The following is a 13,513-nucleotide window of genomic DNA, read 5'->3' as shown; positions in this document are numbered from 1 at the left end:
GTGACTCCATAAACTTTGTGTACACTTGGCTATTGAATCCGATGGATCGCCCCAGAACTTGAAGACACACACTCGGTTGGGCAGATGGTCTGGTTACGCTTTAATGAAAATTGTAATGTTTATGGGAAAAGGTGGTTAAGTAATATTGCAGTTTGCGATCCTTTTAATTGGTCCAGGTTTGAGTCCCGACAAGAAAAGTCTGAAAATTTACTTGGGTTTTGTAGGCGTTCCTCGAGTCTTTTCTTTTATCTAAGGAACATGACATTTGTTACGAAATATGAAATTTGTTACGGGAACAGGACATCTGTTAGGATGGAGAAACATGAATTGGCAGATACACTGCATCTAGATTACAAGACTGTATCGACAATGTATCAGCCTTGTAGCATATATATCAACACTATATCATCAGCGTATCAACCCAGTATCACCAGTGTATCAACGCCATATCGACCCTATCAACACCGTATCGACAATGTAACATTACTGTATCAACAGTGTATCAATACTGCATCAACAGTGTATCGATAATGTATCATCACTGAATCAACAGTATCATACACATTACTGCGTGAAGAAAAGAAAACGTTTCGACTTAACTAGAGAAACCTAACCAGCCCCACTCTATGATCTGAAACTAGAACTAGAATGGAATGCTAATGAGTAAACCCATTCACAGCACATAACTGTTCTGACACCTAGCAAGCTTTTCTTAAGATGAAAACTAACAAACTTTTGTTTTAGAGAGTTACATATTTCCATTCATCAAGCATTGTGCTGTGGTGCCTGCTCTGTTCGGCAGCTCATGAAATATTGGCTTATCTGGGAGATTTTGTGGTTGTTGATGTTTTGTTGTTGTTGTTGTTCTTCTTCTCTTTTAAAGATTAAGGAAATTAGGATGTCACGTGATACGTGGACCCAGTTGCAGGCGACATAATTTGTCATTTTAACGCAGAACAGGGATTTTTGTTTCTCATTTTGTCTTCGGTACCAATTTTCTTTGGGTCTTCAATGTATATATATATATAGATAGATGTATAAACTTTAAAGGATCTAAAAGATGGAAGTTCCCTCCAGACTCCCTTTCCCTTCCTCTTGGGCCCCTTTAAAATAAATGTTAAAAATTTAGAAACCTTTTATAGTCCAGGGAACACTCGTAATATACTAAGGATGGGTATTTGATTTCTCATCAAACGAACGATATCTCACTCAAAGGGTTGTAAAGAGAGAACTCGGTTGACTTGAAGATTGTCCTGGGAGTAATTCTTGATTCGGAATGAAGAGAAAGAAAACAGAAAAAGAAATTCGAGGAATCTCATAGATTTATATTTGTATTGACTTTTAATCTAATCTAGGACTTTGCGTAAACCTTTAATGGACACTTTCGTTTAGGTTTTTTATTTTATTTTTGTCACTTACTTCCCCTTGAGAAATGTTAACACGAATTCCCTGCCCTTGTCTCGGATCATCGGATAATTTCCGAAAGTCAACAAATGTGTAGGCCTATTTGTTTTTCAATACTAGAAAGTTCTCTGACATTTAGGGTTTGCCAGATACAAATAAATCAATAATCTGATCCTCCAGTTTGTTCATTTAACAGCAGAAGACATACGACAGTTCTAGTTGTTGAGCAAAATTTAAATCATCATTTAACATGCATGACTTGATCGACACATGAAGCGCGTAGGACGTAATTATCTGTAACGTCTGTAAGTTATAATAAAAGATGATCATTGCTTATTGTGGTGCTCTTCTAAGACCGGTGACCATCTGGAGGAGGCTGTGCAAAACGTCAAAGAATTAATTGATATTTGGACTTTAGGTCACGATGAGATGAAGACTCACTGGTCGCTTTATTTTCTGATCATTTATTTTATATCGTAAAGAGAAAAAAAAAACTTCTTTTAAGCCGTCATCATTATGACATAACTCCTAGCACGCTGCTGAGGTGCTGTGTCCCTAGTGACGCCACTGCTGTGACCCTAGTGACGCCACTGCTGTGAGCACTGAAACTCAAGTTTCCCGCTCCTCTCTCGCAGGAGCCGTCTGCTGAGACCATTCAATTCTGAGAATCATGAGAGTCAGAACATGTCTCCTAGAGTGACCTTGAGCTATGTCCAAACATAAGGTTCTCCTCTTTTGTCTTGGTTGAAAGCAATATCGATCATCCACACCGTTCCTAAGAAGGGCCATTATCCCATTAGCGGAACTCTCTCTCTCTCTCTCTTCGGTTGTATTAGTAAAGAGAAGGAAAATGTTGTACGACCCTGTCTGGGTGCTACCCTGTCTGGGTGCTACCATGTCTGCGTGCTACCTCTTTCCACCTTGTCTGTAAATTGCTTCTTTCTGTATCAAAACGAATAAAAGTGGACCACTGAAATTATTGAATCATATCTTGCAACATATCTAAATCGTTCCAGCTTTCTTTGCCTTACTAAAATAAGGAGTCGTCTATAGTCTATGGCATCACCTAGCCCAGCAATCTTCAATTCCATTTACCATCCAAGGGCCTGAGTTCTTTGAGCCATAGCATTCAGCGTACAGCTTTCCAGGAATAACAACCAATATTGCTCTTTTTCTAAATAGCTTTGTACATTGTAAGGACCCAATACTTTCTATGAACTCACCTCTGATATATTAACTTACTGCCCTTGTATGTTTTAGTACTCTTGCTTACTGCCCCTGCGTGTCCGGCGAATAAACTTCCGCCGCCATAAGTAAGAATTTTTTTTTTGCCCAACTATTTGTTGCCACAGGTCTCAGAGACAGTACACAATCGCGCGCCCCCCTACAGGTAACTGATGGCGCCCTTCCCTACAGGGCTTTATTATTTCATACGTTGCCGTCGTCTGCTCATCTCCCATTCAAATCTTCAGAACGTCTTCCGCCTTTCAACCCTCTCCCCTCCTCCACTGGTCCACTCTCGTCACACGATAAACGCATTACAGCAGCGCTTGGTATAAAGTAATGGAGTCTTAAAGTACTCACATTTATTCTATAATTATCATTATGCTATTAACAACTGGCCTGTTTTTATAGTAAAGTAGGGTTAGGGTTAGCTTAAATGAAATACTGAGAATTGTTTCTAAAGATAGTTGTGCAAGAGTAGGTAATCTCATTGTCGGATTTTAGTACTTGGAGGCCCTGGACAGGATTGTTATGGCGTCCACTACCTGCTTCAAGCCTTAATATAAATGCACTTGATAATATTAATAATGGTAAACGACTTGACAAGTTTGTGAAGAAAGCATTAAAGTCCTAACACATTTGATCCCATTTCCCTAATCTCTTATATTTAATTTGCATACTGATGTCAACATCGACAGTGACAGTTGGAAAAAGAGACACATGAAGAGTTAGCATAAGAGAATTGTCCTTGATTGCAGATGGCGTACACACCAGAAGTAGAAAAAGAAATATGAAAGTGCTACAGCCTATATACCCAACCTGTGACCACAGCTGTGTATCAAGGATTGGCCTCTTTAGTCAAATAAGAAGTTGCAAAGGGAAAAGGCAAAACACACGGGCGTAAAATGCCCCGGACTATGCATATTATGTTAAACATTGTATAGTTTTGGAATGTGTAGGCCTCCTTTAATTGCAAGATCCTTAAGGCTGCACAGGCCTACACTGTCGTAAATCTGGCCCTGTGTAATCTTTCTATGTGTAAACACTATTGTTTCATAATTTTAATAAATTACAGACCTACGATACCTCGGAGCATGAAGCCAGCAAGGTATCAGTGCATCCGAGTTTTAAAAATACGATGCTCGGCCTCCCTCCCGGGCCTCCTGAAGGTTGTGAAGGCCTGTTAATGTCCTTATACTCAAATGTTTGTACATCTTCTTTAAAGTAGTTAACGACTATCTTTCAACGGTCCTTGTGGGTCCCTATTAGTCATGGGTCCGGGTGCAATCAACCCGCATCCACTCCCCGGTTGCCCCGCCACCATCTCGGAGCTATCTCTAGTCGAATGAAGGAAAGTGCTGAGAACAGACCAATGCCAGTAGGAGCTATAGAGCAGCAGAAATGGATGTTTGTGTTGGTTGGTTTATATTGATGTGTGTGTGTGTGTGTAATAGTTAACGTATGTATGTTCTTTGTGCTTATGTGTGTGTATATATATATTTATATATGCGTGTGTGTGTATGATTAGTGACATTTTATCTTACAGAACCGACAAGAAACGCGTCTTTGACAACTAGTTCGACCTAACACTGACGTCATTTCCTTTTTTTCCCCTACTTAAATATGTCTCTAAGTAAAAGCAATTAGATCTATACAAGAAACAAAAAAAACTAGGCGCTTAGCATAGAGCGGTCCTTCCCCAAGTTTCAAGTCTAATTGGCATTTGGTCGCTAGTCATCATTCTATTTTTTACAAGTAAATAAATAGCACAGCATATTATCTAAACGCAGTGGGGTGGGGGGTGTAGGGGTGACGGCGTGTTTAAGTGGCAGGCATTAGCCAAACCTACGGACATCTCCCAACAAACATTCGGTAGGCGCCAGCTTCTGCTGGGCGGGTCATAAACACAGCCGACTCAAGTCAAACCGGTACAGAGGCTGTGAAAAAAAATGAGAGTTTGACGGAATCGTTAGAGTCAAGTTATAGATTCTTGTTTTATGGCAGTTTGAATATTTGTTTTTTTAACAACTAAACAGTAAACTCCCAGTTAATTATTGATACGAGGTATCGACGGTCTCCTTATGGGCTTGTATAATTAATTAATAATTTAATAGAGACCAAACCTTCTATGGATTTTTTACCATAGTGCGAAAATGTATATTAACAGCAGAGATGGATCCGACGACCTTTTGATTGGAAATTGAAGCTATGCAGCTTTAGAGTTACTTTAAAATTAAAAGCGATGTTAATTTTGCGAGGTACTTTGGGTCTTTCTGGTGTGTTTGTGTGCCTGTATTAGGTGGAAATATACTAATAGAGTCTAGGAGTATGTAATGGTTCTTCGAAATACTCGGCTTCTGTCTAGGTACGTGATCTGTAGATTGTCACTCATAAAGAATGCGAGATAATAACAATAATAATAATAAAAATTTTATTTATAAAGCGCTGTTAACAAACAAAATGTAGGCTCAAGGCGCTGTAATAACATTACAAACACAAACACGACGGCTAAAATGACAATTAATCTAAAAAAGTTTTAAACAGATATGTCTTAATGTTCTTCTTAAAAGTGGTGTAGCATGTTATCTGTCTGAGATCAATGGGGAATGAGTTCCAAACCTTTGGTCCGTGCACTGAAAAAGCCCGCAGACCGTAGCTTTTGAGGGAGAAACGTGGCACCACTAAGAGCGTTGAGTCCATTGAGCGCAGGGATCTCTGGGGGACATATGGAGTAATCAGTTCGCTAAGGTGCAAGGGCATCTCATTGTTATATATACACTGATGACAAAGTGTGGCGACCTTGTAATTGATTCTCGCTTTCACGGGAAGCCAATGGAGCGTGCCCAAGAGAGTAGTAGCAGAATCTCGTCTTGTTTTTCTAAGGACTATTCGTGCGGCGTTGTTCTGAATATGCTGCAGCTTGGTTATTTTGTCATCGGGTATACCTGCTAGCTGATTAAAAAACATCAACATGTATTTTGTTCTGTTAATAAATTAAAGTGTGGTGGGGGGGGGCGAGAGGTATTCAGCATTACAAATATTACAAAAGTTTGGGAAACACTGGTTTATTGTATTATTTTTAGTATATACAATGTATGGAATTTTCCATAGTATTACACGTTAAGCATTTAGTCTTTTTTCGCATCGTTCTATGTTTGATGTCAGGAGGCGCGGTGGCTGAGCGGTAAAGCGCTTGGCTTCCGAACCGGGGACGGGGTTCGAATCCTGGTGAAGACTGGGATTTTTAATTTCTGGATCTTCGGGCGCCTCTGAGTCCACCCAGCTCTAATGGGTACCTGACATTAGTTAGGGAAAAGTAAAGGCGGTTGGTCGTTGCGCAGGCCACATGACACCCTCGTTAACCGTAGGCCACAGAAACAGATGACCTTTACATCATCTGCCCTATAGACCACAAGGTCTGAAAGGGGAACTTTACTACTTTTTTTTTTTACTATGTTTAATGTCAATTTATATTTTCCTTTTTAAAAACCGGAACAGGCCACACTCTTTTGAGATTTACTCATTAGCCATTGTTATGTGTCTATTATATGTTTCAATGTCTTGTTCCACCTTGACATATGCTGACACCCAAACTCTCTCTTGTCTTCCTAAAGGCATCAACTGCGACTGTGACACGATGGAGTGCAAAGAGAGTGGCAAGACGTCCTGCCTTGGCCACATGTGCTACACGGAGCTGCACAACAACGTCATCACCAGAGGCTGCGACCCGACGCCGCTGGCCTGCGAGAACAGGAAGCCGGTTGGGATCGGGAACTGGCCCAACTTGTTCTGCTGCAAGGACAAAAACTTCTGCAATAAATATGTGGTGCCCTTGGGCGCTGTTCAAGGTTGGTGCACCCCCCCCCCTCTTGTAGTCTTTGTATTACTGATGAAACGCCTGCGTTATTGTTTTTTAAAATTAGATACAACTTTCCTTCAAAATGACGATCGTTGCTTTCTAGCCGAAACATCTTACATGATGAAGGGATCACTTCGGGTAGAGTATGAACTCGATTCGAAGGAAATACCTCAGGGGCCATCATTAACTCTTTCTCTCCTAATCGACGATACCATCGTTGATTTGACCTCATTAAATTAAATTAATGTTTGAATGTATAAACTTTATTTTGTGATATACAGTCCCCTTTAATTCTATACCAAATAAAAACCTTTCTGATAATGAATGAAAAAGTTATTCAAGCTTAATCATAACAGGGTAGAAAAAACACCAATGAGCAAAATGAAGAATTCCGTCGGTACATGGAAAATAATTACGGAGAGAAAGAGTTAAAGTACACAGTGTGCTCTATGACAGTCTATGAGATTAATATTTACATATATGGAACTGAAGGCGCCACCATACACAAATATAATGTATAATTAAATTTGAATAGAACTTGAATGTGCATAGTTTTCCAAAAGGAAACAAAGCACGTTGTCAGTTGCATTGTGGGACGCTTGCGGCACGCTGGTCATCCACAGCATACCAATCTGCAGTTACCTTGACCCTGTCTATGCCATTATACACAGTTCAAAGGGTATTCATTATATATACATGCGTTATCACCGTGTATTATCTCACATGTCTTTGATTGGAGTTTCGTTTGTGGTAACGAGAGTACTGTATAAAAAATAATATTTAAAAAAACGAACTCACTTCCTCAAGCAGTTAAAAACGTGTACCATTTATATACAGTTGAATCTTAGTTCTGATGATTCGGAAGATCCTAGTGTTTCAGTTCATTGACGAGACGTCTTTCTACAATCATCGTTATTACATTACCCACACACTCATCTTTATTACATTACCCACACAATCATCTGCCAACAATCTTACTACCATTTTAAAAGAGCTACTTGAAAGTTCTTAGGTGTGGATTGAACCGAGACCAAGCGTTAGAGAAGGCCTGAACACTGACCTGCAACGTCACAACCTGTGGGCTGTTTAGACCAATAGCTCGTTGCTACGTCACAAGTCTGTCTCGATTGAACCCACATCTTTTACTTTCCTAGACATTGACGGTATTCCTCCCCCCTTCGCTTTGAACTGTATAGACATGAACTTCAAAAAGTTTCGTGGGCTTCGTTGTTCAGTCAGCCAATGAAATGTTGTTTTTTATTCGCTGCTCTATGACTTTTTTGTTTTATTTGCTACTATTTTAAGTCATTGTTCATATAATAAGCCCGAAAATAGTTTATCTCCCATTGCTAGTATTAGAGATTACATGAGCCCTTAATTGACTGAACCTTTAGACATGCCCGGACACACAAGACACTTTCTCGAAAATCTCGCCATCTGACCTGACTCTTGAATACTGGGGGTCTGCGAGAGATGTAATGACACCCACTATGACATGATGTGACATTTGATAAATATGACATGCTGCGACATATTACATCTGATATTGGTGACCTTTTTGTGTGACATTTCGATGCGCAACATGGAAGAAAGGGAGACCAGTGGAGCTAGATCAAATGTCACTTTACTGAATGTCAAAAGTGACACGCTTGTTTTAAAACACTTAGACAATAACATTCTAGCAACAGTGTCACACAATTGACATTTTTACATTACTTTTACAAGTTTATGTCACCCTATACATTTTAATTTAAATGTACCTAAAGCCAAATTAAGCAGTTGAATTTAAGCACTTAGGCGAAAGAAATTCACAGAATATTTAACTACTAGTATTGTATCTCAAAGTTCGCGAGGCTCACAGTCTGTGGTGAGTCTACCTTTTTGGGGGATTTTTACCAAAAGGTAATCAAAGTAGTCTTCTAGTGGCTGATTTTTAAGTTCCGGTTTTGACCTTTTTTTAAGCAATAAAAGCAAGAGAGAAAAAGAAGGGATAAAAGAAGGGAAAATATATGAAGAAATGTGGAGGCGTTATAATGAAACATTAAGAAAAACGTGAGAAAATTAAAAGAGGGAAAAATTGAACTCAGAGAAATTTTAAAATGTACAAAATAAACAATGTCAAGGACGACAGATCTCTGTTGGAAACAGAATATTAAAAATTAGGAATTAGTTATAGAAGCGAAGGAGCATACAATTTAGATTCTATGGTACTCAGAGGTGCACAACAATTATGATATGGTTTATTAAAATGTTTTGCTTATCAATATACTATACACCTGATACACTAAAAACTTATTTAATTTTGTTTGAAAATCTCCTATACATTCTTATGTACTCTGATTTTGTTTTAAAGACTTACTTGCTTACTGATGACTTAACATTGACACGCAAACTGGCCAACGAGTATTTTATGCATTTTATATTTTGTCTCCAGGTACTGAAGCTCCCTTGACCACAGATGACCATGTCAACCCACACCAACTGACAGAATCCAACTGCTCCAACTCTGAGGCCCAGTTACGGCGCTCGGCCGCTCGTGTCATCAACCCAATCTACATCGCAGTGCCCGTGGCTGGGGTCTGCGTACTGCTGGCCCTGGTCATCTTCGCCATGTACCTGCTCCGGCGGCGGACCGACTATCATCACGACAACTTTCACCATTACCAGAACGACCCGAGCCTGGCGCCTAAGCAGATCATCGTCCCGCATCACTGCCAGTGCACGTGCAAGAAGACAGAGGAGGAGACTCCGTGCAGCAAAGGAAACAGGTGCACGGACAGTGAGCGGTCATCGTCCGGAAGTGAAACGAAACTGTTTCTTCAGTCATGACCGGATGTGGGGTCAGTTTGTACAAAGATATCATTTTTTTGGACCAAATGTTAGTTCAATAATCGAATTGCTCAAAGGAATTGTGACTATTTCTGAACACAATGCTCAAAACAAAAAAATTACTAACCAATGGTTTTCCTTCTTTTCTGACACGTGACTTCAGTCATCTGAATCTACATTTATTGAAATAAGGCAAATAAGTGCCAAAGGTCACCAGAGGATTCAGTTTAAAAAAAATCACAAATACTCTGTTTCTTAGATGAGTATTGACAGAGACAGTAGTCGAGCTGACCAGCTCTTCAATTAGTTCGATCATGTACTTTGACCTATCTGAAGTTTTGTTTTGCCGTATTCCTTCCGGTTTCTGTGGAGATGAATATAGCAGCCAAAAACTGACGTCATCGTTGTATTCTATGATTGGCTGAGAGTTGAGCTCCTAATGAAATAAAGCGAAAGTCTGGAGTATGGCGGATGTAGCTCTCACCACGAAGATTTAAAATGTATTTACTTTTTTTTTTGTGCTTCAGGTCAGGAGCTCGGACCTTAAGGCGAAAGGTCACTTAATAGGATTGAAGGATAATATTAATTTAAAGCAATGTCCGCTGTGATGTGTAAGATATTATCTTTGTTTATGTTTGTATCCTTGGTAACTAGACTTTTGTTAATCCCAGATGTAAATATAGCTTCCGGTAATGGCGCTCAATATGTTTCCTTTTTTTTTTTAAACTTAAAACTGAAAGACTGTAATAACTTTTTGTTTATTCTTTGATGTTTAATGCTTAATACACAAGAGTAATTGTAGTTTGAATCTTCTGCTCGCTGTCAATAAAAAGGATTAGGTTTAAATGTCCAGTAATAAGCCAAGCAGAACTAGCTAATTACTTTGAAGAATAATTTAGCTTTCTTCCTAGCGCAGCCTGTGTCACGAATTCACATATCCCTATTACTGCCATTGTGAGGTACTTACATCTCCTAGAGCTGTTAATTTCCAGTATTCACAGCTGCCTAGCGCTTCTATTGCTAAGTAGTCACATCACATAGAGCTGTTAAATTTCATTATTCACATCTCCATAGAAATGCCAATGTCAAGTACTCCCATCTCATAGAGCTATTAGTTTCCAGTATTCACATCTCCATAGCAATGCCAATGTCAAGTACTCTCATCTCGTAGAGCTATTAGTTTCCAGTATTCACATCTCCATAGCAGTGCCTATGTCAAGTACTCTCATCTCATAGAGTTGTTAGTTTCCAGTATTCACATCTCCTAGCACTGACTATGTCAGGTACTCCCATCTCGTAAAGCTATTAGTTTCCAGTATTCACATCTCCAAAGTACTGCCAATATCAAGTATTCACATCTCTACTGAATGAACTTTTGCAAAATGAAACTAATATCCACATTAATTTCATATTCTAAACCTAATCAAAGACATGCATTCTATATTCTACATACAAGTTATCACTGTCTTTCTTCAAGACTTAACATCACGTGACTCCAGCTGTGTTACTGTAAACATTAGAATTTTTTCATCATTATTATGTTTTTGCCCATTGTAAATGGTGGCAGCTGAATCATTCGATTGGTACGAACGATGTGTATGTTAGCAGCTGTATTGATCTAATGAGTAGGTGTATGTATGGAATATATTAGTAGGCCATCTGTAATCAAACTTCTTGGATAAATATGTGTTGTAAAGTTCCCCTCTCAGACCATGTGGTCTATAGAGCAGATGATGTAAAGGTCATCCTTTTTTTGTTTTTGGCTCATGGTGTCATGCAGCCAGCATAACTTAACTTTACATTTCCACAACTAATGCCAGGTATCCATAAGAGCTAGGTGGACTCAGAGGCGCCCTAAAGATCCCAAAATTAAAAATTCCAGTCTCCACCCTCTGGTTTGAAAGCCAACCACCTTACCACTCAGCCACCGCGCCTCCTGAAATAGTGTTGATTGTATGTTTACTCTCCAGCTAGTCCCACTTAAGAGTGTGAGTTGTCTCTCTTAGACTCATAATAAACTTTTAATAAAGCAATATAAAAAGATGTCGATCTAGAAGTTTTTGAACTTGTGAGTTTACAGTGCAAAACAAATGCTTGGATCTAGACCAATGATGTAGATTGTAGAGTGAGTCCAGCCACACATTGTTGTATTTCTATAGGCCTTCGTGTTTCTGTTGTTGCCAGTTTGTTGGCGTTGCAAAGGAAAGATAACTCAACTGTGACTTAAGATGGTACAATTTAATTCATGTCTTTTATCGTGCTAATTTGCTCATGCGTGTGTGTGTGTGTGTGTGTGTGAGAGAGAGAGAGAGAGAGAGAGAGAGAGAGAGTGCTGACCACAGTGAAACTATTCATTCTCCTGTTGTACTAGTGTTACATGACCATGTTATCACTAGAACAAGATATGGCTAATAACCAAAGATTTTTTAAAAACTGTATTACAAGATTAATATATGACCTATGGTATTTTTTTTTATAAACTACACACATGTGTGCTAATTATCCTCACTCTGATCTGTGAAAATGGTTTATAAATGCACTAGCAGCTGTCAGCTTAATAGAAGCTTTGGTGCTGAACAAATGAAAAATAAACATGACATGCAATATATAACATACAATAGCAGCACTTGGATGGATTACTTATGAAGAGAAGAAAGTAAATAAACATGGTGAAACAAAGATAATCTCCGACGAGGACTCAAACCATGGACCTCCAACCGGGCAAAAGACCGGATTTAAATTTGATGAGGCCTTAAGCCAGGGATTCTCAACCTGTGGGTCGCGACCCCCTTGGGGGTCGATTGACGATTTTCCAGGGGTCCCAAAAGACCATCGAAAAAATGTTTTTGTCTATTCTTTTAATGCTGTATGTGGGGGGGGGGGGGGGGGTTTCGCGGCAGAGTTAGGGGGGTAGGGGGGTGTAAAAAGGATCGCCGAACTTAAAAGGTTGAGAACCGCTTCGGGCTTAAGCTATTTGAGATATGGGGCCTCATGTGATCAACGTAAGACGATTTTTCTTTTGTTTTAAAATATCAATGGAACCATTTTTTTTGGAGGGGGGGGGGAGTCCCCAGATGGTGGACGCCCTAATATACCGGTATAGCTTGTTTTGCCTATAGGTATACCCAGCACTGACCGGACCACATTGCCTTGCAGCGACCCTGGTATCAGGCCCAGGCTAAAATCAGACTTGATCCTACAGAACTTAAGGTGAGGAGCTTCAGGTCTATACCTATGTAGGAGAGATCTTTCCTGACGGTCGACGGGACGATTCGGATGACGAGAGTCCCGATTTCCTAATGAACTTTTTGACGAGGTCCTGCAAAAAAAAAAACAAGTCAGCGTTTGACAACACTATCTTTACTTTCTTCTCTCAATAACTTTTGTACACCAGTGCTGCTGTTATATGTTATGTTTATGCAAGTCTACATTGAATTCGTAAACCTTTAATTGGTTTATTGTGTATGACAGTGATCCCCAAACTACGACTGGCGGGCCCAATCCGGCCTCTTGAGACTTCTACCCACAGTACATAATGTAGAACCTCAGTTCCATTTGATGGGGGCTCATGACCAACGTGTTGGAGTTCTAAATAGCTCCCTGGTCGAAGTTGTTTGGGCATCGCTGGTGTATGGTCTAATTCTTATGGTATCTGTTTATTTTGTTATTGAGATGTTTTCTTTGCAAAATATGTAATGTGTGGATGTATTTGATACTTGGAGAGAATGAAAAAAAAAATGTTTTTATTTTTTGATGAGATTATGGTTAGCATAATTAGCTTAGGATCTTACACAGTTATGTTGGATATTTTATTAAAATGTAAATTTATGTAAATATTGATCGATGAGTTTTTATGTGTTTTTTTTTTTGGTTTAGGTATCATAAAATGAACTTCCATCTCCATTGAATAAAATCAACAGACTCTTTATTTCTGGTGTTCCTTGAGTTTGTTGTCTGTTTCTATGTATTTGTAAGTCACCTCTTGTGAGACAAAGTTTTCCTTTGTAGGGAACCAGTTTTAGAGACTTGAATACAATCACTGTACATATATATAACCAGGTCTTTCATTCTTTAGTATAAGTCTGACCATCCATGTTGACAAATCAACAAACAATTGTCTAAAGTTTCAACTTGATCCGAGAATGGGTGTTAAACGTGTAAAAAAAAAGTGGACCAGTGTAGGCCTCAGCAAGTCGA

The 13,513-nt window shown here is 39.2% G+C and overlaps 1 protein-coding gene across 1 annotated transcript in view; it reads left to right on the top strand.

Moving 5' to 3' along the window:
• Positions 1-13,244, top strand: part of LOC106070954 (uncharacterized) — a 53,215-nt gene extending 39,971 nt beyond the window's left edge. Inside the window, exons 2-3 of the mRNA XM_056018037.1 lie at positions 6,243-6,476; positions 8,922-13,244. Coding sequence (XP_055874012.1) covers positions 6,243-6,476; positions 8,922-9,316 — 629 coding nt within the window. The 3' untranslated portion in view covers positions 9,317-13,244. The remainder of the gene's footprint in view (positions 1-6,242; positions 6,477-8,921) is intronic.
• Positions 13,245-13,513: the final 269 nt, after the last annotated feature.

Source organism: Biomphalaria glabrata, chromosome 1, assembly GCF_947242115.1.
Source record: "Biomphalaria glabrata chromosome 1, xgBioGlab47.1, whole genome shotgun sequence".
In the NCBI taxonomy this organism is placed as follows: domain Eukaryota; kingdom Metazoa; phylum Mollusca; class Gastropoda; family Planorbidae; genus Biomphalaria; species Biomphalaria glabrata.
The sequence above is the reverse complement of the archived record's forward strand: the minus strand, read 5'-3'. Positions and strand labels throughout refer to the sequence as shown.